General features: G+C 60.1%; 3 protein-coding genes across 14 annotated transcripts in view; 2 read left to right on the top strand and 1 right to left on the bottom strand.

Annotated features, from left to right (window-relative positions):
- LRRC27 (leucine rich repeat containing 27) overlaps positions 1–10,557 on the top strand; it is a 29,744-nt gene extending 19,187 nt beyond the window's left edge. The window contains exon 7 of one of the 3 annotated variants that reach the window (XM_082424312.1): positions 10,406–10,557. In XM_082424312.1, the coding sequence (XP_082280438.1) occupies positions 10,406–10,430 (25 nt within the window). In that variant the 3' untranslated portion in view covers positions 10,431–10,557. Of the gene's footprint in view, positions 1–9; positions 1,415–3,490; positions 3,627–10,405 lie in introns of those variants that run through there. The other 2 variants (XM_082424311.1, XM_082424313.1) reach the window with 2 other exon arrangements.
- Positions 557–23,659, bottom strand: LOC309642590 (uncharacterized protein). Of its 5 annotated transcripts, XM_082424316.1 has the most exons (6): positions 16,528–18,868; positions 15,703–15,804; positions 15,213–15,318; positions 11,014–14,296; positions 2,021–3,562; positions 557–1,626 (listed from the first exon to the last, which is right to left on the bottom strand). In XM_082424316.1, exons 1-4 carry the CDS (start codon positions 16,617–16,619, stop codon positions 14,051–14,053), a joined length of 546 nt encoding a protein of 181 aa, XP_082280442.1. In that variant the 5' UTR covers positions 16,620–18,868; the 3' UTR covers positions 557–1,626; positions 2,021–3,562; positions 11,014–14,050. The 5 variants fall into 5 exon arrangements, 1 of the variants encoding a protein (XP_082280442.1); XR_014253281.1 differs by lacking the exons at positions 11,014–14,296; positions 16,528–18,868 and adding an exon at positions 20,751–23,659 and having other exon boundaries at positions 15,213–15,804; XR_014253283.1 differs by lacking the exon at positions 11,014–14,296 and having other exon boundaries at positions 15,213–16,971; positions 17,480–18,868.
- Positions 19,521–25,723, top strand: part of PWWP2B (PWWP domain containing 2B) — a 31,305-nt gene continuing 25,102 nt past the window's right edge. For all 6 annotated transcript variants that reach the window (XR_014253279.1, XR_014253280.1, XM_082424300.1 and 3 more), the window contains exon 1: positions 19,521–20,364. Coding sequence is in view for 4 of the 6 variants with exons in the window: in XM_082424300.1 (XP_082280426.1) it covers positions 20,240–20,364 (125 nt within the window). In the remaining 2 variants the exon portion in view is untranslated. The remainder of the gene's footprint in view (positions 20,365–25,723) is intronic.

The following is a 25,723-nucleotide window of genomic DNA, read 5'->3' as shown; positions in this document are numbered from 1 at the left end:
CTCCTGTAGGGACCTCCTGTGAGTGGAACCACATGGCATTCGTCCCTTTGTGACTGGCTCATTTCACTGAGCATAGCATCTTCAAGGTTCATCTGTATCGTAGCCTGTGTCGAAACTTCCTTCCTTTTTAAGGCTGAATGATAGTCCATCGTGTGGATGGGCACATTGTGCTCCTCCGTCCGTCCATCCACAAATGCGTGAGTTGCTTCTGCCACGTGGCTGTGGTGCCCATGGGCATGGTGTTACCAGCGCGAACTGTCTTTTGTATGTCGGTCACTCCAGCTAGAAACGACTTCTGTGATACTGTGCAAGAAGCAGCTTATCCCGTTGTGTGTGTTTTGAATATTACAGAGAAAGGTGGTCACTATGTTTTACAGCATGGACATTGACGAATGTCTGTATAACCTGGAGTAGCACAACACCCCCTAAGTTAGATAGGAAATTTAGAAGCTCCGAAACTCACAGCAGGAAATGTTTACTTCATAAAACTTAAATATTTTATATGGCCTAAAATACTATAATTAAAGTCAAAAGATAGGGGGAAATATTTGTGACATATGTTTGTAACAAAAGATTAATATCTAAAATGTAAAGAAAAACCACAAGTAGATTTTTTAAATTAAAGAATGCAGTAGAGAAACGGGCAAAGGGTAGGACAGGCAGTTCACAGGTGAGGAAGCCCCAGTGGCGGTAAATTCAGAAAAGAAGCATGGCTGCTCGGAGCTCCGGGTGTAAACAGCGCTCGGGAAGCGCGGCGGGCAGAGCGGAGGCCTCGGGCAGCAGGCTCCCGGCCACTGCTGCTGCCAGGGCGCCAGCTGCTTGCAAAATGTCTAGTAAAGTTAAAAATACTGATTTCTTGGAAGACGTCTGGTGTCCTGCCTCGCAGAAATACAGCAGTCGGATCGCAGGCCTGTCCGTACGAAGACGTGGGTTTGTGGATTTCAGCACCATCTGCATGCTCACCGCAGCCTCTGTCCCCCGGCCGCGCCAGGCCCTCCCGCGTTCCGGCTGCACCCATGCGCTCTGTGGGGTCGCCCACGTCCTGCCCCCCGGAGCCTGAAAGGAGGAAGGGAAGGGAAGATGCCTCCCGCGTGGGCAGGGGGCCTGAGCCTCCTGACTCATCACCCACTTTTTAAAAAGCCTTGCATTTTCATTTTTCACGATGCTCTAAACCCGGCAGCTGTGCCAGTGACCTCTGAATCCATTTTATTGGCCTGAAGAATATCCCTCGTCTGCTTGACACTCAACATATAAAACTCGGGGTCAAGGGACTTCCCTGGCCGTCCAGTGGTTTAGACTCTGCACTTCCAGTGTAGGGGGCCCGGGTTCTATCCCTGGTCAGGGAACTAAGGTCCCACGTGCCACAGAGCACAGCCAAAAAGTAAAAAAAAAAAAAAACCAAAAAACAAACAACTCGGGGTCGAGCCACGCTCACAGCCACGAACACGGCCCCGTCCTCCTTGCCTGCTCCTCGGGGTGCAAGGTCCTTCCTCCTCTGTACTTTGTGATAACAGTACAATACGGCTGGGCTTTCAGTCCAAATCATATACTTTTTTAATGGTTTTAAAGATAAAATTAAATGTCTGCCTTTAAGAAGTACACCTAGTGGCTTCAGCACTAGCTCTTCTCCCTGTGTTGGGGAACCCCGGTTAATGACAGGCTGCCAGCTCCCAGGCGGGCGCCAGCTACCAGGCTGCCAGCAGATAGTGTCAGTTCTGCTGCGTCTGCAGCCTGGCAGCATCGCGGGGGGAGAAGAGCAGAGGGAAGGTCCGACGTGGTCCCTGCCCCCCCTCCCCCGCCCATCCGCCCCCCTCCATCCTCCCTCCTCCCTCCTCCCTCCCAGCCTTCCCTGGCGCTAGGTCCTTCTAAGAGTCAAACAGGTGCTGGGGTGGAGCTGACGACGCAGGCGGACAGGTCCCGCCCTGGTAACCCACTTAGAGGTGACCTGGCAGATAAGCCCTGCACTGATCCCCCCTCGCCTCCCCCGGACCCGCCCCCCAGCCTCTCCCCAGCCCCGCACTCGCCCTGTCCCTACAGCAGCTGTGCTGCCCTGACCCACACACAGACGTACAAGCACAGGTCTAAAGCTTCCTGAGAAGGGCAGGCTCGGTCTGGTTCTCAGACTGGTCCATTCGGGGGCGGGGGCAGCAGCGGGCAGCACTGGTCGAGGGCCCTGGTGTGTTTCCACTCACGTCCTTGTTACATGGGCGCACAGCCTCCAGTTTCTGGCGCTGAAGGCAGAATCGTACCAGGGACCCGGGGCAGGACAAGGCTGCCACGGGATGGCTGGGGTGGGGCGTGGCAGAGGTCACAGGTTCTCAGGAAGCCCCGGGCACCCCAGCAGAGCAGTGAGGACATACCCCCGGCAGCAGGGTGTCGGGCACTCTCGGCAGCACGGGGCCTGGCGTGGGAGCCCAGGGCGGTGGGCCTCTGGGTGGGAGCCGAGGAGGTCAGGGCGCAGGAGGGCTCCAACCAGACATCCAGTCGTGGCCCAAGGAGGGAGGAGGGGAAAGGAAGGTTCTGGAAAGGCAAACCTGGTAGATAGAGAACAGGGAAAGGGGAATAGGGCGGGAGACGGAGGAGGGCCACTTTGAGGAGGTGGATGAGCAAATCCAGATGAGACACACCAGGTCCAGCTGACCAGAAATCCAGGTGTGACTTCCGCAGGCCCTAGAAATGAGGAATTTGCTAGCATTTGTAGTGCTATTTAAACATATCTTGTGTAATGCTGCAACCTAGAAGTTTTAAGGAATTTGTTGTTTTCAGAATAAATTGAGGTGGCCTGTGAATTCTTATGGAGAGTTTCCAGAACCACGACAGAACTACCCTGTCTTCCTCTGCCCCTGGACACGGCCCCTCCGCCCAGTAAAACCCGTGGCAGCTGCTGGGGAGAGAAAGCATCCTGCAGGAGGTGCTGGACGGTAGCCCTCTGGAGCTCGCAGGGTCCCTGAGAGCATCGGAGCTTGCCTGGCCTTGGGCGCCGGGCATGGGGGTAGGGGGCTAGTTAGCGGGACACACCTAAGCTCCAGCTGTGCCCACATGCGCGCAGGAGGCCCTCCTTCTCACTCGGAGTCGCAGCGGTCTTTCTGTAGCAGAAAAGCCAGCACTGAGTTACTTCTTGCACGTTTTCAGTTTGTTGTGTCATTCAGGTTTTCCGACAGCGAGGCTTTTTCTGCTTTCCCCACTTTATTAGTCAGGTGTGAGCCCTCGTGTGTTAGCTTGACTTAGTGATTTAACACAGGGCTGTACGAGAGGCGCGGGGCCCCTGGAGAGTGTGTTTCTGTCTGTTGCGCTGGCACCCCCGGGCCGCTGAGCAGCCGTCCACCTGCCCCGTGTCCTGCGCTCTGGCCTCACCCTGCACCGCCGGTCAGCCCAGGCCAAGGGTCGGGGACCCCAGCGTGTGGGGCACGAGTGTGCTGCACCCGAAGCCGTCTTGGTGTTAGCGGCCGTGTATTCCCGGATTCCTGAAACCGTCTCGCTGCATTTCCAGGTGGCGTCCAAGATTCCCTTTGCCACTGACCTGATAGGTAATGAGAAAATACCGATGCATTCGCCTGGGAAACTGAAACAAAGCAAAGAGAAATCATTGCAATCAAGTCAGGAAATGAGGTTGGTACCGGGTCTGATTCTGTTCTGCTGGACGCGGCGCCCTCCGACCTCCCCCTGCAGATGCATCTCTTCCGCGCCCCCCACCTCACCCCCGGCGTGCCCTGGGCCCCTCCTGCAGGTCCAGGTACACTCAGGGCCAAAGAGCGGGAGAGCCGCAGTGCCGCCACTTTTCAGCTCTCACTCCCGCCGCGTCCACTCGACCCCTAGAACGCCGCCCCCCGGGACAGCGGCTGCTCAGGGTCCTGGCGAGCCCTCGTCCTCCTGTGCTGACACTGCCCTGACGCCGGGCGCTGTGCCCTCAGCCTCCAGCCGACCCAGCGTCCGCCCCGGGAATGACCGAGGGGGCTCCACGCTGCCCTCCCCGCCTTCCCGCCGCCCCCGTCTGCACCAGGCCCACCGCGGGGAGGCACCTCCACGGGCTCAGAGGCCAGAGCTGAAGTGAACCGGGGGGCTCGGGGTGGGGGGACCCGCCTGCCCTGGGCCCTGGCACTGCTCCCACCACGGGCACCAGCTCTGGTTTGAGGGCCTGGGGGAAGGTCATCATGCTGTGACCTGTGGATGGCAGAGGGCTCATTCCTCCCTCACCCCTGGAAATCGGGGAAGCATCACAGGTCTGCGCCTGGGGCTAACCCAGCCACGTGGGTTGACGTGAAATGGAGACGGAGGAGACACCTTCCTGCCCCGCCCAGCGTGTAGTCAGCCCACCACCCGCCCTCCCCGCGAGCACCCAGGCCTCCGCGCGTCCCTGTCAGCTGCCCCCGCTGCCCGCGGGCGCTCGCCCTCACGGCCGCAGGAACACGTGCCTGTCCTCCCAGCACCCAGGCCCCAGCTCGTGGGCCTGTTCCGAGCCGCGTGTCTCACCCCGGCGCCGTGGCCCGGAGCCCCCCTCCCGGCTCTGCTGCCCGAGAGCCAGCAGCATCCACCACCACCCACCAAGGGCTCTGTCACTGTTGTCCCCTCTCTTGGGGCCCACAGGGGTGAGGGGGAGGGAAGGAACACAGGCAGGGGCTGGGGCGCTTCGTAGAGACCCCACCCTGCTCAGACTCTGCCCCTCTTCTCAGACCCTTTTCCTTCCCAGCCCTGAGGAATTCACCTGCCTTCAGAGGAACCTTTATTCTCTCCAGATCTGTCATTGACGGGAGTAACCTCATTCTTGGACACCCCAAACCCTACCTCTTAGGGCTTCTGAACAGCTGTGTCTCATCGCACTGCTTCAGGTTAGAGACTCCAAAGTCTGTTTGGTGTTGGGAACAACTCTGTGCTCACAGATTTCATAACCTATATGAAATGAGTCAATTCCTTGAAAGACACCATCAGCCAAAAGTCACAGAAGAAGAAACAGACAATATGAATAGACTGATACATATTAGCGAAATTGAATCAATAATAAGTTTTCCAGTGGGTTCACTGGTGAAGTCTTCCAAACATTTAAGGAAGAAATTGTATCAACTCCCTTCCAGTGGATAGAAGCAGAAGAAATACTTTGTAACTCATTCTATGAAGCCAGCATCGCCCCAGTACCAAAAGCAAGGGCATTACATGAAAGGAAAACTACAAACCAGTCTCTCTCATGAACAAAGATGCAAAAACCCTCAACAAAATACAAGCAAGTCAAATCCAACAACGTATAAAAAGAATTATCAACGACCAAGTGGAATGTATCCCAGACATGCAAGGCTGGTTCAGCATCTGGAAGTCAGTTTACATGATGCATCACATCCACAGGCTAAAGAAGAAAAATCATATGATTGTATCAGTAGATGCAAAAAAAAAAAAAGCATTTCACAAAATCTAACACCCATTCATGATAAAAAAAACTCTCAGCAAACTGGGAATAGAGGGGAGCTTCCTCATCTTGTTAAAGGACATCCACAGAGACTCTACACTAACATCATCCTTAATGGTGAGAAACTAGACGCTTTCCCCCAAGATCAGTAACAAGGCAGGGGTGTCCCCTCTCAACTGTTTCTCCTCAGCATCTTTGTTCTTAGGTGGCATGATTGTCTGTGTACAAAATCCCAAAGAATTGACCCCAAAAGTTCCTGGAACTAGTAAACAATTATAGCAAGGTTGCAGGATACAAGGTTAATATATAAAAGTCCATTGCTTACCATATACCAGCAATGAACAAGTGGAATTTAAAATTAAAAACACAATACCATTTATATTAGCACCCAAAAAATGATGCTAGGTATAAATCTAATAAAATGTGCACAAAATCTATATGAGGAAAACTACAAAACTCTAATGAAGGAAACTAAAGAAGAATAAATAAATGGAGAGATGGTCCATGTTCATGGATAGGAAGACTCAGTATTGTCAAGATGTCAGTTCTTCCCAACTTGATCCATAGATTCAACTTAATCCCAGTCAAAATCCCAGCAAGTTATTTTGTGGTTATTGACAAACTGATTCTAAAGTTTATGTGGAGAGGCAAAAGACCCAGAATAGCCAACACAAGTCAGAAGAACAAAGAGGACTGACACTACTCAACTTCAAGACTTTCTATAGGGACTTCCCTGGTGGCGCAGTGGTTAACACTCCGCACTCCCAATGCAGGGGACACGGGTTCGAGCCCTGGTCCGGGAAGATCCCACATGCCGCGGAGCAACTAAGCCCGTGAGCCACAACTACTGAGCCCGCGCTCTAGAGCCCACGACCCACAACTACTGAAGCCCGCGTGCTGCAACTGCTGAAGCCCGTGCGCCTAGAGCCTGTGCTATGCAACAGGAGAAGCCACCGCAATGAGAAACCCGCGCACCACACGAAGAGTAGCCCCTGCTCGCCACAACTAGAGAAAGCCCACTTGCAGCAACGAAGACCCAATGCAGCCAAAAATAAAATAAATAAATAAAATAAAATAAAAAGACTTTCTATAAAGTTACAGTTATCAAGACAGTGTGATTCTGGTGAAAGAAGAGACGAATATATCAATGGAACAGAAGAGAGAGCCCAGAAATGGACCCACACAAATACAGTCAACTGATCTTTGACACACGAGCAAAGGTAATAAAACAGAGCAAAGAGAGTGTTTTCAACAGCTGGTGCTGGGCCACCCGGACATCCACATGCAGAAAAATGAATCTAGACACAGACCTTATACCCTTCACAAATATTAACTAGACGTGGATCACTCTTACCAGACTGTGTACATTGAATATGTACAGTTTTTGTATATAAATTATACCTCAATAAAGCTGTAAAAAATGGGTCACAGACCTAAATGTAAAACGCAAAAATATAAAGCTCCTAGAAGACAACATAGGAGAAAACCTAGATGACCTTGAGTTGGTGACGCCTTTTTGCATAGAACATCAAGGCATGAAAGAAAAAATTGGTAAGTTGGACTTCGTTAAAATTTAACAATTCTGTTCCGTTCAGGACACTGTCAAGAATAAGACAGCCACCGACTGGGAGGAAATATTTGTGAAAGACACGTGTGATAAAGCGCCATCGTCCAGAACAGGCAAAGGACTCTTAAGAGCTCAACAGTAAGAAAGCAAACAACCCAATTAAATAATGGGCCACAGATCTGAACAGACACCTTGCCAGAGAAGATACACAGATGTTAAATATGCTTATGAAAAAATGCTGAACAAAATACTTCATTAGGAAATGCAAATTAAAGCAACAAGGAGCTAGCACGGCACACCTGTTAGAATGGCTGTAACGCAGACACTGCCAACACCAGGTGCCCGTGAGACTGAGGAGAAGCCGGGACTCATTCACCACCGGCGGGAACGCAGAACAGTGCAGCCACCTTGCAGACAGTGTGACGGTTTCTTACAAAATTAAGTGTACTCTTAGCATACAGTCCAGCAGTGGTGCTCCTTAGTATTTACCCACGGGAGTTGAAAACTCATGTCCGCACAGAAACCTGCACACAAATGTTTGCAGCAGCTTTATTCATAACTGCCAAAACTTGGAAGCAACCAAGATGTCCTTCCGTAGGTGAATGGATTAATAAACTGTGGTCCATCCAGACAATGGAATATTATTCAGCGTACAAAGAAGTGAGCTAAGAGGCCATGAAAGACAGGGAGAAACTTTAAATGCTTATTACAAAGTGAAAGAAGCATTGTATGAGGCTTCTGAAAACGCTGCCTACTGAAAACGCTGCCTACTGTATGATTCCAACTCTATGACATTCTGGGAAAGGCAGAACGATGGAGACAGTAAAGAGACCAGTGGTTGCCAGGGGTTGGGGGGAGGGAGGGATGAACAGGTGGAGCACAGAGGGTGCTTAGGGCAGTGAAACGACTCTGTATGACACTGTGAGGACGGAGACGTGTCATTACACATTTGTGCAAACCCACGGAATGTACAACACTAGGAGTGAACCCTAAGGCCAACTGTGGGCTTGGGTGGTGATGTGTCAGCCTGGGCTCATCAGTTGTAGCAAATGTCCCCTCTGGCGGGGGGTGAAAACTACAGAAATAAAGTCCCGTGTGAAGTGTGGGTGCCTGAGAGCCACGCACACGGTTCACAAGACAGTCTCAGCAGCGTATGATGCACCACCAGTGGGAGAAGGTGGGCCCCTCGGCCAGGAGCTCGCATCAGGTTGGAAGGCCAGGATGTCTGCATCCGGTGAGAGGGCCAGTTGATGCCCGGCAGGCTCTCCCTCCAGGTGCGCGTGGCCCCTTTTCTCGTGGGTTAATCTCCAGTCCGCCCTGCGGCCCCACCAGACAACAGGAGAGGAGCAAAGTGATGCAGCTCCTCGGCACAAAGGAAAGGGAGAGGAGAGGCCAGCTCCTCCCATAATCACAAACAGAGCACGGGCCGCCTGCTAGAGGCCACGTTTCCCAACACTCCTTGCAGCGTACGCGACGGCCTGTGACTACGGTCTGGCCAACAGGACGAGAACAGACATAGACGTGTGTATGAACTTCCTGAGCTTGTCCTCCCCTCCCCGTGCTGGAATGCACAGGCGATGGTGGGAGCTGGGGCAGCCATCCCAGACCCTGAGGTTGAGAGTGTGGAGTGAGGGGCAGAGTAACGTCCCCACGCTGACAGCGGCCCTCAGATAAACCGCCACACCTGGTTCAGCCTCCCCGTCTGGCCTTTGTTCCAGCCGCTGAGCCTGTAACGTAACCATTCACAGGCCAGCTTGGTTCTGGAGGAAGAAAGCCACCTGCTGGTGTGACACAAGGGCCTCTGAGAAGGAGGCTGGCAGGAAGCGAGATGGCTGGTTCCACGGGGCCCACAGACTCAGGACTGGAGAGGCTGAGGGTGGAAGGTCCGCAGCGCCCTCACCACCCTGCTCAGCTCCCCTGCCCACCCAGCAGGACGCGCGGGGGGTGGCCTCTCAGAGGTTGAGCAAGGAGGAGCCCCGCGGAAGGCAGGCACCACGCGATGCCTTCCTGAGCGCGAGAGCCGTGAGGATCAGGCCGGGCGCCTGCTCTCCCCCGTTGAGAGCGGGAAGGGGCCTCCGAAGAAAACTGGCGGAGACAAGTACCCTCAGAACCCTGGCTCGTGGGCCCCCTGCCCCCGTCCTGCTGACCAGCAGGGCCGCGGCCCAGTGGGTATGGCGTTTCAGTGCCTACTCCTTGAGTGGGTGGGAGCCGGGACGCTGGGCGCTCGAGGGAGGGGCCAAAACGGCCGACTGGAAATGTGCAGACGAATTGAAGTCCTCTGGGCAGTGATGGAAACAAGCTGCTACAAAAGTGGGCACTCAGGTAGCTGAGAACTCGGAGTTAAGTGAAAAATACAGCCAAAATCCCTAAAAATTAAAAAGCCTAAATCAACAGATGAGGTCGAGCAAATCCCCCAGGAAGTAAAACAAAGACAAAAGGATGGATGGAAAGCAGAGATGAGTCAGACCCTAGGGTCGACCGGAGAGGCCTGACCTCCGAGATGCTCTAGAAACTCACGGAAAACCCAGGGAGCTTCAGGAAGCAGGCTGTTTCCAGGCTGCCAGGCGGCCGCGGGCCCAGACCATCCCAAACAGGCTCTGAGGTCCTGGAGCCCCCAGGGAGGGACAGGGCACGTGCAGAGGCTGGGCCAGGCGCCGCGCGGGGACTCGGGGATGTCCCTTCCCTTCCCTCTGGAGCTGGAAGAGCGGGCGTGTCCTCCCAAGACGAGGAAGAGACCCCGGGGGAGGAGCCCAGCCCGAGGGTCTGCAGGGGGGCCAGGCGGGTCCAGGGCCTGATCCCCAGCTCAGGGGAGGATATTGAGGACTTGTACTGCTTGGACGACCCCAGGACAGGACGGGCGTGGAGAGCTAAGTGGATGTTTTTAAAGGAGCAGTCAGCTCACAGAGAGTGCACATCTCTGCAGGAAGGAAACCGGAAGCAGTGGCTACTCAGCGGGCCAGCAGCAGAGGCTTCCCTGGGCCTCACGACACAAGCTCTGATGTCAGTTTAACCCAAGATTGTGGCAGGTCTATCTTGGGGGACGAGGCGGTGTAGGGGTCTCAGGCGTGCCTGGGCTGGAGGTGGGGGTCCAGGTTATGCCCCAGGGAGACAGAGCTGAGGGGGTGGCGAGGGGAGGGAGGGGAGTGCGGAGGACACGGCCCCCCGGGGGGATGGGGAGGAAGGGAGGCCCCCGCGCAGAGACACACCTGCCCTTGGACTGGCGGGAGGGCCCACTCCTTTCGCTCTGGCCACCTGGTCCCCCTCGTTCTCCGTCTCACCGTTTTCTGGCCCAGCTGATGGATCGGGGTGAGAAGAGGGGGTGAGGCGCGCTGGGGGGGCTCCCCCTTGGGAGGGCGGCTCTGGGCCCAGGGGACAGGTACCGCCCGTCGCCCGGCGCCATCCCCAGCCCTGTGGCCAGGCTAACCTGACCCTTTCTCCCTAAGGCCAGGCGGCTGCAAGATGAAGTAATGAAACTAAAACCGAGGTCGACCTTGAACAGAAGCCATCAATGTACATCTCCCCCTGGAAGCCTTTCGCTTAGCCCGACTTTGTCACAGCCTCAGAATATATTTTTTAACACAAAGTATTAAGAACCTGAAAAGTTTACAGATACTAATGACAGAGTATCACTGGTGTGGACTGAGCATGTTCTCACCTGGAAAACAGGCCGGCGGCTCGCTGCCTTCCCAGGGTCGCCCCTGTGTGGGGCGTGAGGTTTACGGGTCCCCATCTGCGCTGCCTATTCTGAGGCTGCAGGAGGTCTGAGCTGCATTAAGAGGAGAATACGGTGACCGCCGCGTGGCGTCCGTTTGCAGCCCCTCGGATGGCAGAACGTGGTGTCGGCACCTGTGCCCCCTGACCCTGCTCACAGCGGGGATCAAGCTTTCACGACTGACTGCAGTGGGGTCCGAGGTCCCGTGGGACCGTCTTTGCTGGGGAGGCAGGAGTGCCCTCCTCCCGCCCCGGGGGTGCCGCTCCCCATCCCTGGGCGCTGCCCCTCCCCTGGCCCTGCAGCACCGCCAGGCCCCGTCCCAGGCCCCCGGGCTCTCACCCAGAGTCGGCCCGACTTGGTCTCTTGTGCCGAACGTCTGATTAGATGTGAAATAAGGGCCTGATCTTGAAAAGATCTTTGATTCGATTTCTTTAACAGATGTAGAATAATTCAGATTTTCTATTTCTTTTTGTGTCAACTTCTTTGGTAGACATGTTTTTCCAATGAGTTTTTCCATTTCATCCAAGTTGTCAGGTTTATCAGCATAAACTTCTTCATAATATCCTCATATTTTCTCAGTCACTTAGGACCTGTAACAATGTTCCCTTTCTCATTACTGATGTTGTTCCGTTTTCCTTAATCTTGCTAGGGATTCATCAGTTTTGTTAATCTTTTCGAACAACCACTGTTGGCTTTGTCGAGTTTCTGTTGTGTTTTCTGTATCATCAATTCCTGGTCTTCCCCTTCTTTTCTGTTTTCTTTGGGTTTAATCAGTGCTTAGAGGGAACTTCACTTTCAAATGCATCTGTCAGAAAGGAAGAAATATGTAAAATCCATACCCTGGGCTCCCAACTCAGGAAGCTAGAAGATGTGTTAGTTACCTGTTGCTGCGTTAACAAGTTACTCCAGAACAAAGCAGCTGGAGAAGTAGATAAATAACAATAAAGAATTATAAATAATTATATTATGTATTAGTATATATTATTATATTAACATTGTGTAATAATAATAAATATTTGTTGTCTCTCCCAGCTTCTGAGGGTCAGGATCGGGAGCGGCTCGGCTGGCATTTCTGGTTCAGTCGGGCCATGGGTAGGGCCGTGCTGTCTGAAGGCTCACTGGGCTGGGGGTCTGGTTCCCCGTGAGTCCGGTCCTGGGAAACGTGTGAAGACTTGCTTCATGGCTGCCGTACGACTGCCTCTGGGAAACGTTCCGTGTGACTTGACAAGAATCTACTTGGATGTAGTGCTGTCGGATGCAGCGCTGTGTGTCCCGTCAGGCTGATTGATCGTGTTGCTCAGATCTGCATCCTCCAGGTCGGTTCATCTTGTCCTCTCAGCTGGATACCATTTCCAGCCACGGTTGTGGCCTCATGTATGTCTCCCTTCAGCTGTGTCAGCGGCTGCTGTATGTGGTTCCGAACTGTTATTAGATGCCTACACATTTAGGGTTGTTGTGTCTTCCTGTTGAATTAACCTTTTTATCAATAGGAAATATTTCTTTATCTCTTGTTCCATACTTCTTGCCTTTAAGGTCTGTTTTGTCTGATGTTAATATAGGCATACCACCACTGTTCCAGTTAGCGTTTACTGATACGTCTTCCATCCTTTTACTTCAATCTTTCTGTGTTTTTATGTGTAAAGTACGCCTTATGTAAATATCATATACTTGGGTCTTCCTTTCTCTAGCCTGACAATCTTTGTCTTTTAATTAGGGTGTTTAGTCCCCTTACATTCATATGGTTGATTTTAAGTCTCCCATCTTGCTATTTGTTTTATGAGTCTCATATTTTTGCTCTTTTATTCTTCCTTTGCTGTTCTCTGATAAAGTAAGCAAATTTAAAAAAAATTTTAAATTATTTTTAAAATTTTATCCGGGGCAGCAGAGAGGGAAGGGAAGGAAACATGCAGGGCCAGGGGATGCAGGGATGAAAATACACGTCTAATTTTCCAAAATTAACAGAGAAGGTAAAAGGATCGTAACTCCTAACAGAATGCAGAGTACAGGGAACTTCAGATGAACAGGGTGAAAAACGGAGTGAATAGCAAACCAGCAAAACAAACAAATATAAAGATGGAAGGAATAAAATCAAGTGTATCAGCCATCACGTTGAACTTGCTAATACTGAATTGTTCTATTGGCCTTTTTAAAAAATACACAATGTAACAATCTTTGACTTTTACCCATACACTGTTTCTAAGAATCATTCTTAGAGCAGAGTGATGTTTTTAAAAGGTTGGAATGAGGGGAGTTTGACTTCGGGGTGGGACTAGGGGGTCTGCTCCTGCGGCAGCTGGGAGACCCCAAGGCAGAGATCACAGAGGCTGCCGGCAGCACGGGGCCGGCTCGCGGTCTGCTGTACAGCAAGCGTGTGTGGTTGCTCTTGGCTTGGGTTGCCGGGGCTCTGTGGGCTGGTTCTCTCCCTGCTGTGGTCTGTGCCCTCCGCTGCCCGCGGTCCCTCCGCGTGGCCTCCGTGGCAGGTGCCTCGCCCTCTTCCACGGCTGCCCAGGGCCCGGCAGGTGCAGAGCAGGGATCCCCAGGCCTGGCCAAGGCTCGGGCTGTGAACCAGCACAGCACGCTTCCTCCGTGTGCCCTGTGTGGACTCAATCACAGGGCCGCCCAAACTCATCGAGCAGCGGGCCGCACCCCCCGCCCCTCGGCTGTGCCGGGACCCCGCGCTCCCTTCTGCTCCTGTGGGTGTCCCCCCAGGAGGGGCCGCTGCAAGAGGGCCTCTACGTGGCGTGTCAGTGCCGCGTCCGCAGCTGGGCTGACGTCCACGTAGCCGCCCAGATGTCCAGATGGGCCCCATGGCTCCGCGCCTTTTCTGCTTTGCCTCGAGGTCCCTGTTCAGGTTCCCGGTTGTTGGGTTCTCCCTGCCTCACGCCTGCTCTGCTCCTGTGGGGAAGGTGGTCGCGTCCCCTCCGAGCCCGTCCTCCGCCCTGGGCGGGCAGTGGCCGTGGGGGCCGCCTCCGGAGTGGACACTGGTGCGCCGAGCGGACCTCCAGCCTCCACTCTCCAGAGGCAGAGGCCGGTCCACGGGTCCCGCGTCTGTCCGTCTTCACGGGGGGCCCCATCACCAGCCCTGCCCGGAAGCCAGGGACCCCCGCCCGGCCTGGCGGGCGCCAGGAAGCTTCTCTTCCCGGAAGGCCCGCCCCCCTTCTCCTGTCCCCTTCTCCTGTCCCCTTCTGTCTCCGGACCCTTCTGCTCATTGGTCGGCCCTCCTGACTCTGTCCCCAGCTGATACTTCCTTCTCTATGCTCGCTGCTCAGCGACGTTTCTTCCTGAAATATCTTCCACGTTTACTCTCTGCATCTCAGCGTCACTGTCCTCCCCATCAGCTCGCTGACGGAAATTCCGCTGGGAGAGTGTTCGCTTTTCAGCTCTGGAAGTCTGGTGGAGGGCACTGGGCTCGGGCCCTCCTCCGGTGGTCTCGCTGGCACGGGCTCCCTGAGTCGGTCAGTCTCCTGGGATGCTGGCCCCCTGACACGGGGTCAGGTCGGGGCCCACACCTTTGGGGCCAGCGCTCTGGGTCCAGGCCCTCCTGCACCAGCTGCTGCCGCCCCCGCCGCACTTCCCGGCCTCGGGTGTGGGCCCCGGCAGCCTTCTCGGCTCCTCTGGGCCTCTTGGTTGGAGAGAGGCAGGGTTGGACCAGGCCCCCAGATCCCGGCCTGGTGTCCCCAACACCGATTTCTCGCCCGGGGGGTCCTGGGGAACCCAAAGCCCGCTGTCCCTGGAGGTCAGCCCCCATCTGAGGGTGGGAGCCCAGGGCGGAGGCCACCTCCCTCGGACCCCCTTCCCCTCCTCAAGCCGTTCATCTGTTTATTTATTCACTGCCGCTCCCGCGAACAGGCGGTTGGGTAACGTCCTCATTCTACACGACCCGATTCTGGCACGATCGCTCACCGCACTTGTTCTGAGCTTGCTCGGGGGACCCGCCTGGACCCCTGCTCGGAAGGCGCTCGGGCCGCTGGCGGGGGGTGGCCCTGCTCCCCCAGTGGACTCAGAGTATGTGGGGTGGGGGCCTGCTCTGTCCCGGGTGGGATTGGGGTGTCCGGGTGGGGGACGGCCTCCGTCCCCGTCACGGGTCAGCCGTCTCCCCTCTCCTGCTTTGTCCTCTCCCTCCTTAACCGCTAAGTCACCCCTGCCATGCCTGACTGCCCACGTGGGTACTCCTGGGACCTCTCTCCTGCCAGGCAGCCTTGGGCGCGGGGAGGGAGGAAGAGCCGCCCCCCCCCCCAGGTAAAGGCCGAAACCCTGGGTGGCAGGGACCGTGCTGGGAGGGCGGGGGCTGGCCTGGAGACGTGTGGGCCGCAGGCAGTAACGGCGGGCGCCCCGCCCGGGACCTGGTCCTGGAGTCAGCAGCCCGGCGGCCTCGTGCTGTGAGCCACGTTCGCCTGCAGGTGGCGCCTTGGCCAGGACGCAGCCTGGGCACACAGCCCGGCAGGGCCCAGCAGCTGACCTGCCGCCGGCCGGGGTGCGGCCACAGCCCCACAGGGCGTCCTCCCACTCCCACCAGACCCCTGCGTCCCGACCGGCACCTGGTCCGTGAGCTTGGATTCCTGAGTCCTGGGCCCAAAACGAGTATCAGGACAGGAGGGTCCGGCCCCGTCCGTGGCTGCGGCCCCATCGCTTCGCACAAGCTGCCTGTGGACGGTCAAGCCCACGGCTGCGCCGTCCAATCGCCACGCACCAGCCACCAGCCAGCCCGGGGGAGTGACCCCTATGGCCTGTCCATGTCGCAGAAGGATGCAGCACAGAGGTGTGGCTGGGACATGGGCCCTGTGGGTGGAGGTGGAGTCCCAGGTGACCGCAGGTGGTCCTGAGGTGGGGTGCGGACCCCACACGGACACACATCCTGGCCCGGGGATGCCTTGCCTGTTGGCGGGGGCGGGGGGCCCTCTTGCTGGGCTGAAGGGGGGTAGCGGTGTGTCCTCAGGCACCGGCAGCGCGTCACCCCCTCTGCCCCCTCAGTGTCTGTGCCATCCCCATGGGGCAGGGAGCCCAATGCTCAGGAGGGAAGGAGCAGACCTCGCGGGGCTCAGGGCTGCGTGTTGTCGTGTTTCCAGCCTGCGTGTCCCACTGCAATGTTCTCTTCGGGCCAAGGACGGCTGATGGTGGGCTCCTGGCAGCCTGAGGCACAAGGAGAGCAGGGTTCAGAGGAGAAGCTCCCGCCCCAGCATACAACCATCAGCCTCCATTTCTTCCCGGGGCGGGGGGGTAGCAAGCAAGTAGGAAACGACTCTGGGCCTTTCCAAACCCTGGGGGTAAAGAGCTGCCCCACCCCCAGCCCTGAGCCCCCCAGCCCTGGGCTCCCTGTGTCCCCAGTCCTGGGCTGGGTTAGGGTCAGGGGGACCTGGGGCACTGAATCCTCCAGGCCTCAGCTGGCACTTGGGCAAGGACACAGGAGGGCACAGGTTACGGGGCAGGTGGAGTTATGGGAAAGCTCTCTAGGAGGCACCAGACCCCCTACCTGGGCCGTTCAGCATCTCCACTGGCCCAGGCTCAGTACCAGTGGGGGGCAGATGCTGCACGGAAGACAGCCCAGCTACAGGGGAAAACTGCTGGTGGTGGTGGTGGTGGTGACGGTGGTGATGATGGTGGTGATGATGGTGATGATGGTGGTGATGATGGTGATGATGGTGGTGACAGTGGTGATGATGATGGTGGTGATGGTGATGATGATGATGGTGGTGATGGTTGGTGATGGTGATGATGGTGGTGATGATGGTGGTGATGATGGTGGTGACGGTGGTGATGATGGTGGTGGTGGTGATGATGGTGATGGTGATGATGGTGGTGATGATGGTGGTGACAGTGGCAATGGGGAGGAGGATGAGAGCAGCGAATTCTTACAGACTCATTGCCCGGTGCTTAGTGAAATCAACGCCCTCATCCGGGCCCCACTCTTCTCCCTCCCAGCAGCAGCCGGGCCTGAGATGCGCCATGAGGTGGCCTGGGCCGAGCACCGGGGCCCACCCCGGCTCTCACATCCTTGCGCTCTGGGCACTGGCTCTGGAGAAACCATGGTTTCTGACCCATGGCTGTGGCCTGCGGTTCCCCTGTGACCAGGCACTCTCGGTTCCATCTCAGAAGCACCTGGCTTTGGGAGAGCTGGCCTGAGCTGCAAGAGACACCCCTGCCAGGCCGCCGAGAAGAGCTCCAGTAAAGGAAGTGGGAGCAGGCCCGGGGAAGGGGTGAGGGGAGGGCACCAGCCACCTGGCCGGGCAAACCCAGAACAGGCTGGTGACGGTGACAACGTTCCTTCCGGTCACAGGGAGGCCTCTGGGAGTCTCCCACCTCATGGGAGAGACAGAGGATGACAAAGGCAAAATTATGTCCCGTGGTGCCGGGCAGGGCTCACGGGCTCTCCCGTGGGTGAAGGCAGTAGGAGGGACGCTGAGCTGGGGTGTGGATGAGTCACCCTGAGAGACTGGGGGGCCGGCAGGGAGTCAGGGAGTGAGGGCCAGGCTGCCGTGGGGTGAATCCTGGGGCTCCTCCAAGAACCAGCACAGGACCTGCGGGGGAGGTGGACACGAGCAGCCACTGCCCAGAGCACCTCTGCTGCCCTCCTGCCAGCTCGTGGCCACCGGACTCCACCCTAGTGCGGCGCTGGACGGCCTCCTGTGCCCCTCCATGCCACCACCCTGCCCATCTGGCCAGCCCCGGTAGGCCCGGCAGTGGCTGTGTGCCTGCAGCCTGGGAACGAAGGCTTTAGGGCCAAAGTCCGGACACCTAGGCAGAGGCTCCTGGCCGAGTTTTCCCTCAGTTGGGGGCAGCTCTCAGTGGGCAGCTGCCGGGGCCCTACCTGTCTGGGGCTGTTCTCTCCCGGATCTGCCGGCCTCGCTGACCTGCCGGCACAGGGCTGGCCCCGGAGGGGGCCTGGCGGAGGGGACACCGGGTCAGGAAGGAGGAGGCGGCATGTGGGGGTCAGGACCCAGGATCCCTGGGCTGATTAGGCCCCTCTGAAGGAATCTGCAATTTAGTCTGGGTGTCTGGAAGTTCCCCGGGCCTCCCAGAAACCAGAAAGGAGGCGGGGAAGCCCGCAGGGAGCAAGTGGGTGGGGCTGGGCTGGGAGTGGGCAGGTCTGCCCGGTGAGGTCCTGAACAGATACCCTTTGAGATGCAAATCAATCTCCGGTCAGCTGACTCGTCTTTCGATATCCTCCCTCCTGGAGAAAGGGCTTTAAAAATGGCTTCCATGCTCCCTTAAAAAGTAACAGGCATAGGGCAGGTTGGGGCCCAGGCTGACAGAAAGCAGGGCGGGCCGCCCTTTTCACTAGCACTCTCCCCTCTCAGCTCGGTGCCGCTGCCCCCGCCGTGGGAGCTGCAGGGTGGTCCTCGGGCCCCAACCCCGCCCACAGCACACGCCCACTGCTGCATCCCCGCCCCCGCAAGCCCAGCGTGTCCCCAGGTGTATCTGTCCTCCCACCGCAAACTGCAACTCCTGCTGATACCTGGGAGTTCCCCGGAAGCCCCCTTCCTCACCTCAACCCCGGAACCTCTCGGAGGGCCCCCTTCTGTGCACTCCCACACCCACCTCTCCAACCCTGCCAACAAGCCACCAGACTTGTGCTGCCCAAGCAGCCTCGTGGGGCCCCTTCTCCCTCTGGTGGATGCCCGCTGGCCCAAGCATCGCCGCCCCGGGCCCTCTTTCTGGACACTCACACCTGCACACAGTCCCCCGTGCACACACTGACACGGCCCACGCGTAGTGCCCCCACCAGCTCCGAGCTGACCCGAATCCCCGCTCCCCGGTGCTGTGTGTCCCCAGTGCCCAGGAAGGGCGCCGCCCAGCAGGCACCTCCGGCACGCTGGCGCCTGTGCTGAGCGGGTGGGCAGCCTCTGGCCAGTCCCCCTCCCAGTGCCTGCATTGGTGCCTGTTGCCTGGCCTTTCTGCTCCAAAGTCAGCCCCGCCCAGCTCTGGAGACAGGAGGCTGCAAAGGCCTGGGGCGCAGACAGCAGTCAGGCCCCCTGGGGTCCGGCAGCCACAGGGAGGGAGCGGCTGGGCTGACCCTGGAGAGGTGTCAGGTGCCCGAGGCCTCCCGGTGGGGTCCCTCTCTCCGCAAGGGAGGTCTGGTGTCTGCTGGAACCCAGGCCTTGCAGGGCACAGGCGCTCGCTCTGCTCTCAGGCCTCCCCGGGGGCTGCTTGGGGCCGGACTCTGGCTCATGGGGCCTTGATCCCCAGCCCTGTACAATGCTGGGCGGTGGAGCCCTGCGAGGTCTCCGCGGGCGCCTGGCTCCGCCTGGGCTCCTCTCAGCCGGCTCCCCCCGCGGCGCGGCCGCCGGAGGGCGAGGCCGAGCGGCGCCGCGGCGGCCCCACTGTCCGCGGCGGCGCCGGGGGTTGCGGCCCCGGCGCAGGTCCGAGCCGCGCGGGCCCTGGACGGCTCGGAGGGGCGGGGCCGGCCGGCGGCGGCGGACGGGTCGTCAGGACAACCGACCGCCTGCCGGTCTCCGGTGCCCAGCCGAGCGCAGCGAGCCCGGCTCAGGGGACCGGGCCGGGACGCGCTCGGGGCAAGGTCACTGCAACAGGCTGGGCCCTGGGGCGGCCCGCGGGGTCCCGAGCCGCGTGCGGGACGCGCAAGTGCTCAGGAAAGTCGAGAGCTGGTACTGGGCTGAAGGCGCGTGGGAGCGGGACCCGGGCGGGGGTCCGGCGTCCGCTTGTCCCCTCCACCTCCCACTCCCCCCATCAGCGGCCCGGCTGCGTGCGCCGGGGAGCCCCTGTCTCGCTCGAGGAAGGCAATCCTTTCCATTGTGAACTGGCCGCGTGGCGCCCTGGCCCCTCCGGCCGCACCAGGGGTCGCACGGAACCCAACGTTTCCCCGGCTCCCCGGGGTCACGCGACCTAGACTTGTGGACTGATCACCCTCCCTAACCCCGCTGCGGGTAGCCCGGAGCCGAGTGCGCGCCCTCTCGTCACCCAGCGAGGTGCCGAGCACACGGGGGGTCGTCAAGTGCCCCCCCAGGCGGCGAGGTCGAGACTGGGCCGCTGCGGCGGGCCCGCCGGTGTCCCCTCGGCGCCCCGCGTCTCCGCGGCCCGGCCCCGCTGGGCTTCCTGCTCGCGCCGCCGGGACTTCCTCCCCGCAGTGCCCGGGTGGCCACCCGGGCGCCAGACCCGGAGGCGGAGAACCCGGGGACACGGGAAGGGGGGGGGGGCCGGGGCGAGGAGAGGGGAAGACACCCTGGAGCCGGGAGGGGCAGGCGCCCCGGGTGGACCCCCGGCTGGAGAGGAGGGGTCCCTGGAGCCGGGGCCGAGGCAGTTCTCCAGGCGCCGGCTCTCAGGTCCTCTCCGCGGGCGCTCGCGGCCAGCGTCGCCGGGGGTGGAGCGTGGCCCTGCCCCATCCTGCCCGTTCGGTGGGGCTCCGCAGTGCGTCTCCACGCCGAGTGTGGAGGCCGCACGGCCCGGCGCGCGTCTGTGGGCGCGGGTGCCCCGCGCGCCCCTCCCGGCGCCCCCGGCCCGCTCGCGGAGGCCGCCCCGAGCGGAGCTTTGTGACGTCAGGCGGCCGGCGGGCGGCGTCACGCGCGGGGCTGACCCGGCGCGGGGCGGGGGCCGGGCCGGGACGCGGAGCATGGAGCCGCGGGCCGGCTGCCGGCTGCCCGTGCGGGTGGAGCAGGTCGTCAACGGCGCGCTGCTGGTCACCGTGAGCTGCGGCGAGCGCAGCTTCGCCGGGATCCTGCTGGACTGCACGAAAAAGTGAGCGGGGGCGGGGGCGCGGGCCCCGGGACGCCCCCGGAATCCCCTCGGGACACCCCCCCCCCCCCCCCAGCGCGCGCGCTGGCCCAGGGCCGGGACTGCTCCGGGGCGGGGCAGCGTGGCGCCGGCGCCCGCTTTCGGTTTCTCCAGCCCCGGGTTCGGGGTGCGCGAGCGCGGCCGCCACTCGGGGGGGAAAAGTGGTTCTCAAAGTCGTCGCGACTTTTCGGGCAGGGGACCGCGCAGCCGGGCGGGAACGGCGGTGGGCGCCGAGCCGGAGCCTGGGCGCGGCGCGTGGAGCCCGAGACCCCGCGCCCACCGCCGCGCCGCCCGGCTCCGAACTCCGCACGTCTGCCATAATTAACGCACTTTTCTTTGTTCAGACTCACTGTTGAATTCGGCTGTCTTCAGAATTGTTATCCGCCGGGGTGGGGGCAGTGGGTTCAGATGCGCTGCCGCGCTTGCCCTGTCAGTTACTCCCAAGGGGGGGGCGGTGTGTAATGTAATGCCCCCCCCCAGGAGCAGTCGGGGCTGAGGTGGTTAGGATTGCTAGCGAGCAGTTGTGTCCAGCGGCGGGATTTAAAAACACTGTTTCGGGTTGAGGAGCCCTGGGCAGAACAGGAATGAAAAGATACAAGTTTCAGAGCTGTGCTGAGCTCCCTTCGGGAGCCGGGATTCTCTGCTGGAAGGGTCCCTGGGCAGGCCTGGGGGCAAATCCATCCTGAGAGGCACCTGTGTGCCGGCTGCAGGCATCCCTGCAGCGGGGAAGAGTCTCCTGGATACAGTGTCACATGGTAGTGAGCTGTCGCGCAGATAAATGATTAGGCATTAATCAGGCACTAATGTCTTGAGGCTCAGGCTGGGCCTTATTTTGAACCGGGAGCAGTAAACGGCTCCCCTTTGCAAAGGCCCAACTTTTTCCCTCAGTGGAGGCCAGATTTTGTGCCGGCGGCGGGGGTGTGGTAGGAGGACCATCACCTTTCAACGGCCACTCTGCTGGCATTATCTCCTCATTAGATGTGCCAGATCCATTTATGTGCAAGTCATGTGATTTAACATATGGCCTCCCAGGTGACTGTCGCCCTGCTCTGCGCTGGCTACTGCAGAGAGCGCTCTGTGGGACCTAGTGACCCTCCGGGGCTGTAGCCGCCAAGCCTGTCCCCTGGGGTGGCTGAGGGTCCTCTGCCACCAGTGGCCACCACTTCCTCCGCCGGCCTAGTCCTGCCTCTGCTCCTGGGTCTGTGCAGGGCTGCACCCCAGCGCTGCCTGTACAGCCCTGCCTGGCCTTTCCTCCCTGAGAGGGGCCCTGGCAGGAGAGGTCCCCCCACTCTCGTTTTCTGGGCTCCCTGACTCAGGGCAAGGGAGGCTGGGGGTGTCTGCAGAGGCTGCCGGCCCCCCGCCCTTGGTCTCTGCCTCCAGGCAGGGCTCCCGTCCCTACAGCCCGTGGCTAACCTGCTGTGGAGATCTGCACCGCCCCACCCGCTTCCCCACCCCCTCGTGGAAGGAAGCAGGCTCTGCTGGGATCCCAGCATGGGAAGTGGCAGCTGTAGGACGTGTGGGCGGCAACCCTGCCGTGGCCACATAAGGCTGTAACCGGAGCCGCCCACAGAACCGGGCGCTGGGCCTCGGTGGGCACAGCTCTGCCCAGCAGCTCTTCTTTCTGACTTGAGTGGGCTCCCCCCGCCCGCCCCCGGTCCCTGAAGAGAGCCTGAGGAGAGACCTGGCCTCTCCCAACCCCTCCGGTGTCTGAGGCTTGGCCCCGAAGCTGCCCCTGTCCCTGCCCACCCCACCTCCCCTCTGCGGGTCACCTCCAGTTTCATCCTGATCCCAGTTTTCTGCCATGATATTATGAGTTGCAACGCTCATGTTTACAGCCGGCTTGTCGGACAGGGTCCAGAGGCAGCTTACGACCTGGCCTGGGTGTTTCTGGCAGAGGGGCCCGGCCTCGGGCCTCGGGGGTCCGCAGCACCGACCTGCCTCCCCGGGGGCCGGTTTCTCCTCAGGGCCCACTCCCCCTACCCCATACGTCACGGTGGCAGGGCCGGTCAGTGAGGCCCCATCCCGGGTGTGGGCACTGACAGGCGGGCAGAGCAGCTGGGGGCTCAGATTGCAGGCGCCTGCCCACCTCCTGGGGCCTGTGGGTCCCAGGGCAGCAGGCCAGTGTGCCCGCGGTGCCCCAGCCGGGAGCAGACCAGTCACTGCCACGTGTCAGCACTTCTCGAGCTCGTGGGCAGACCCCGGGGGCCTAGGAGAACAGAGGGGTCCCCCGGGAGGGGCGGTTCACGCAGGCCCCTGGGTCCTCTCCTGCAGCGGTGCCCAGCAACCAGTGTTAATTTGGGGGCACTGGGGCGACAGCACCCCTCCCTTGGTGCTCTGGGAGCTCTGGGCTGAATGTCTGTCTGTTCACGGAGGCCAGGCCGAGGTCCCAGCAGGCGCTCAGAGCCGCCGGGCCGGTGCCGAGCTTTGAACCTGCTGACAGGCTGCTGTGTGATCTGAAGCAAGACCCTTGGCTGCTCTGAGTGCCTGTGGCTCCTGCATCCACATTCATTCATTGAGCACCTACTGTGTGCTGGGAAGTGGCCTTAAGTCCCTGGCATAACTGCTGTGGTGCACGGCCCTCCAGTATCTCCGGTGGGCGCTGTTCGTCTGACACATAACGATGCAGATGGCCCCGGCCTGCCCTGACCCCACAGCTCCACTCTCCAGGCTGGGGTGCGGTGGGGAGGCCTCTTGTGGGTGATTTGGGGGTGGACCTCTGGTTGAGGACCTCAGGTGGGGTGGCCCAAAGACAGCAAAGTCTCCGAGTGCTGAAGGGATGGTCTCCCGGTCAGTGGGCATGAGGGCCAGCTGCCTGTCCGGCCTGGCCAATCCGAAGCCTCTGGCCTTGACCTCTAAGTGCGCGTTTCGTAAACTTCCCCAACGTGAGTCACCCAGGGTGTCGTTATCACACAAGACTCCGGGGCCTCTCTACTGCAAAGGTTGGGTACGGGCCTTTGGGACCCACACCCGCCCGGGGGGCTTGGGACCCAGGCTTCTGGAGACTCAGCTGGCCAAGAATCCCAACCACGGCCCGTCCCTGGGCAGGAGAGCGCCCCTGCCCCATCCCGGACACACCTGTCCAGGCCCCACTGGGCTCGTCCTCCCTGCCCTTGGGGAGCTGGAGGGACTGAGAGTGCCCAGTGCATCACAGGGTGGTATGACCTGCAGCCAGTGGGCAGATGCCTCACTCCATGCTCTGCTTTGGACCTGGCCAGCATGGCTGGTCTCCGGAGCTGCTCCACGGAGGGGGTGGGGGGCGTGGGCTGGGGGCCTGGCCTTGTGCTCCTGGGAAGAGGGACGCAGTCACCTGAGTCTTACTGGAATGATGCTGATGGTTCTTCAGCCTTTGGTCCAGGACTCTGGGGGCCAGCTGTGGCGGAGACCCTAGATTGATAGCCACGGGGGAGGGGCAGGGTCCCACGTGTGGCCCTGGATGAGGGGCCACTCTGGCGTCCAGGCTGCAACTCCCCGTGTCATCCTGCTTTCCGCAGCTCCCTGAGCAGAGGTGGACCTCCGCACGGCAGCCTGACACCCACCTGACCCTCCCCTCGCTCGGGGCTCCAGCCCTGCGGCCGTCTGTCGGCAGGGCTTTGGGAGAGAGAAACGGCCACCGTGTATTTTCTAAACCAACGCTGGGGCGTACAGCCCGGCCAGCCGCAGGGTGGGCCTCACCTCGGGACCCGGGCCTGTCTTGGGACTGACCGCAGGCTCTGCCCACAAGGTACCTGCTGCGGGAGGCTGCCCTAGGCACCTGGCCCTGGGCTTTGGCCCCCGGGATGTTTCTCTTCCGGAGCCACGTCTTCTCACCTCTTTACAAGACACCGGCGTGGCCTTTCCCCGTGGGAGGACGAAGAAGGAAGGTCCAGGGCAGATGGGGACCTGGCCGGGGCCAGAGGCTGCCAGTGGGCACCAGAGACGCTTGGGCTCCAGGCCTTCCGAGCTGGGAGGGCGGGGGTGGGTGCAGCGTGGAGTGGGGGTGGGGAGGCGCGAGCTCTGGCAGGCGGCAGGGCGCCTCCTGACCATGGGCCCCCCCCCAGGCCCGCTGCTCTCGGAGGGGCGCTAGGCTGGAGGCACAGACGAGCCCCAGGGACGTGTGGGATCTGAGGCTTGGCCACTGGTGTCCCACCGAGGACTGCAGGCCAGGCCGCTTCTCTCTGGGTCCCTGTGTCCATGCCGGTGACCGTGCCCTCACCTGGGCAGAGCGGTGGGTGACCCTGGGGACTCTGTCTCCTGTTCCCTTGGGGGCAGAACTGCTCTGCTTTGGGGTCTGATCCCTGTAAGCCTCCTGGCTGAAGCTCCCTGTGCGAACTCCTCGCCCGGGCTCGGTCTCCCCAGCCTCTCCTCAAAGCGCAGGCCACCTGCCCCTCCCCTAGCTCCCCAAGGACGCGGTGCTGAGGTTTGCGCAGGGCGCCTCGGGTTTCTGCGTGGGCACGTTGGCTGGCCTTGCGCTCCCTGTCGAGGCTGGGCCAGGCCCTGGCTCCGCCCCTGAGTCACCCCTGCGGGGCCCCGTGAGTCCAGACCTTCCGCACCACAGAGGACAGGACAGTGCGGGCATCTGGGTCCCTCGCCCTGGACCTGGCAGGCCATCTCTCTGGCTCCAGGGCCACCCCGGCCCCGTGGTCAACCCACAGGCCGCAGTCGGGCCACGCCTTGTGCCTGGGGGTCCAGCAGGCACCCCTCGGCGGACAGGTTGCTGAGGTCCTTCCCAGAGAGAGTGGCCTTGGCTAGTGCCATCCCCGCGCCCAGAGACAGCAGAGCTGGGGCACGAGCACGGACCCCGCCTGTCCCCCGACCCGCTGGTCTCCCTGGTCTCCCTCAGCTTCACTGTCCCATCCGAGAAATGGGAATGGTGATGACGGCGCCTCACGGGGCTGTAGACAGAGGACCTGCTCTGGTCTGCAGCCCGGCAGCCAGGGTCCCGCTGGCCCTGTTTACCCACCGGCAGGCGTGGGTGTGGCCTGGGCAGGGCGGCAGCTCTGGGAAGGAAGTGTCCGAGTCACGGGGCCCGCCGTGGCAGCCGCGGTGCCATTCCACCGGGCCGTCTGCAAGGAACCTCCCCCTCTAGGCTGCAGCCCACAGCCCCGTGGGCAGAGGGGGCATGCATACCAGGGCACTGCTCACAGCCGAGGCCGCCTCCCAGTTTGATCTGCCTGGGTAGGGCGGTGTCGACTGCCAGACCCTGTCTGTGTCTGGTGGGTGCAGGCCCAGCCCACCCAGGGGCCCACAGCTTAGTGCTGTGGCTCAGGTCAGGGCCTGGGTCTCTGGCCGTCCTGAACATGCAGAGACCCCCTGAGGGTTGTGTGTGATCAGTGGGGCACAAAGC

Source organism: Balaenoptera physalus (genome assembly GCF_965194825.1).
Source record: "Balaenoptera physalus genome assembly, chromosome: 14".
NCBI lineage: Eukaryota > Metazoa > Chordata > Mammalia > Artiodactyla > Balaenopteridae > Balaenoptera > Balaenoptera physalus.
Note: the sequence above shows the minus strand (reverse complement) of the source record. Positions and strands in the feature narration are given on the sequence as shown.

Excerpts from the sequence above, each read along its gene's own strand:
- LOC309642590 (XM_082424316.1), bottom strand. The coding sequence starts at position 16,619 with ATGGCGCATCTCAGGCCCGGCTGCTGCTGGGAGGGAGAAGAGTGGGGC. Across the intron at positions 15,805-16,527 it reads AAGCACCGGGCAATGAGTCT|GCTGCCAGGAGCCCACCATC; the intron begins GTAAGAATTCGC and ends CTTGTGCCTCAG. Across the intron at positions 15,319-15,702 it reads GCAGCCCTGAGCCCCGCGAG|GCAGCTTGTGCGAAGCGATG; the intron begins GTCTGCTCCTTC and ends GACCGTCCACAG.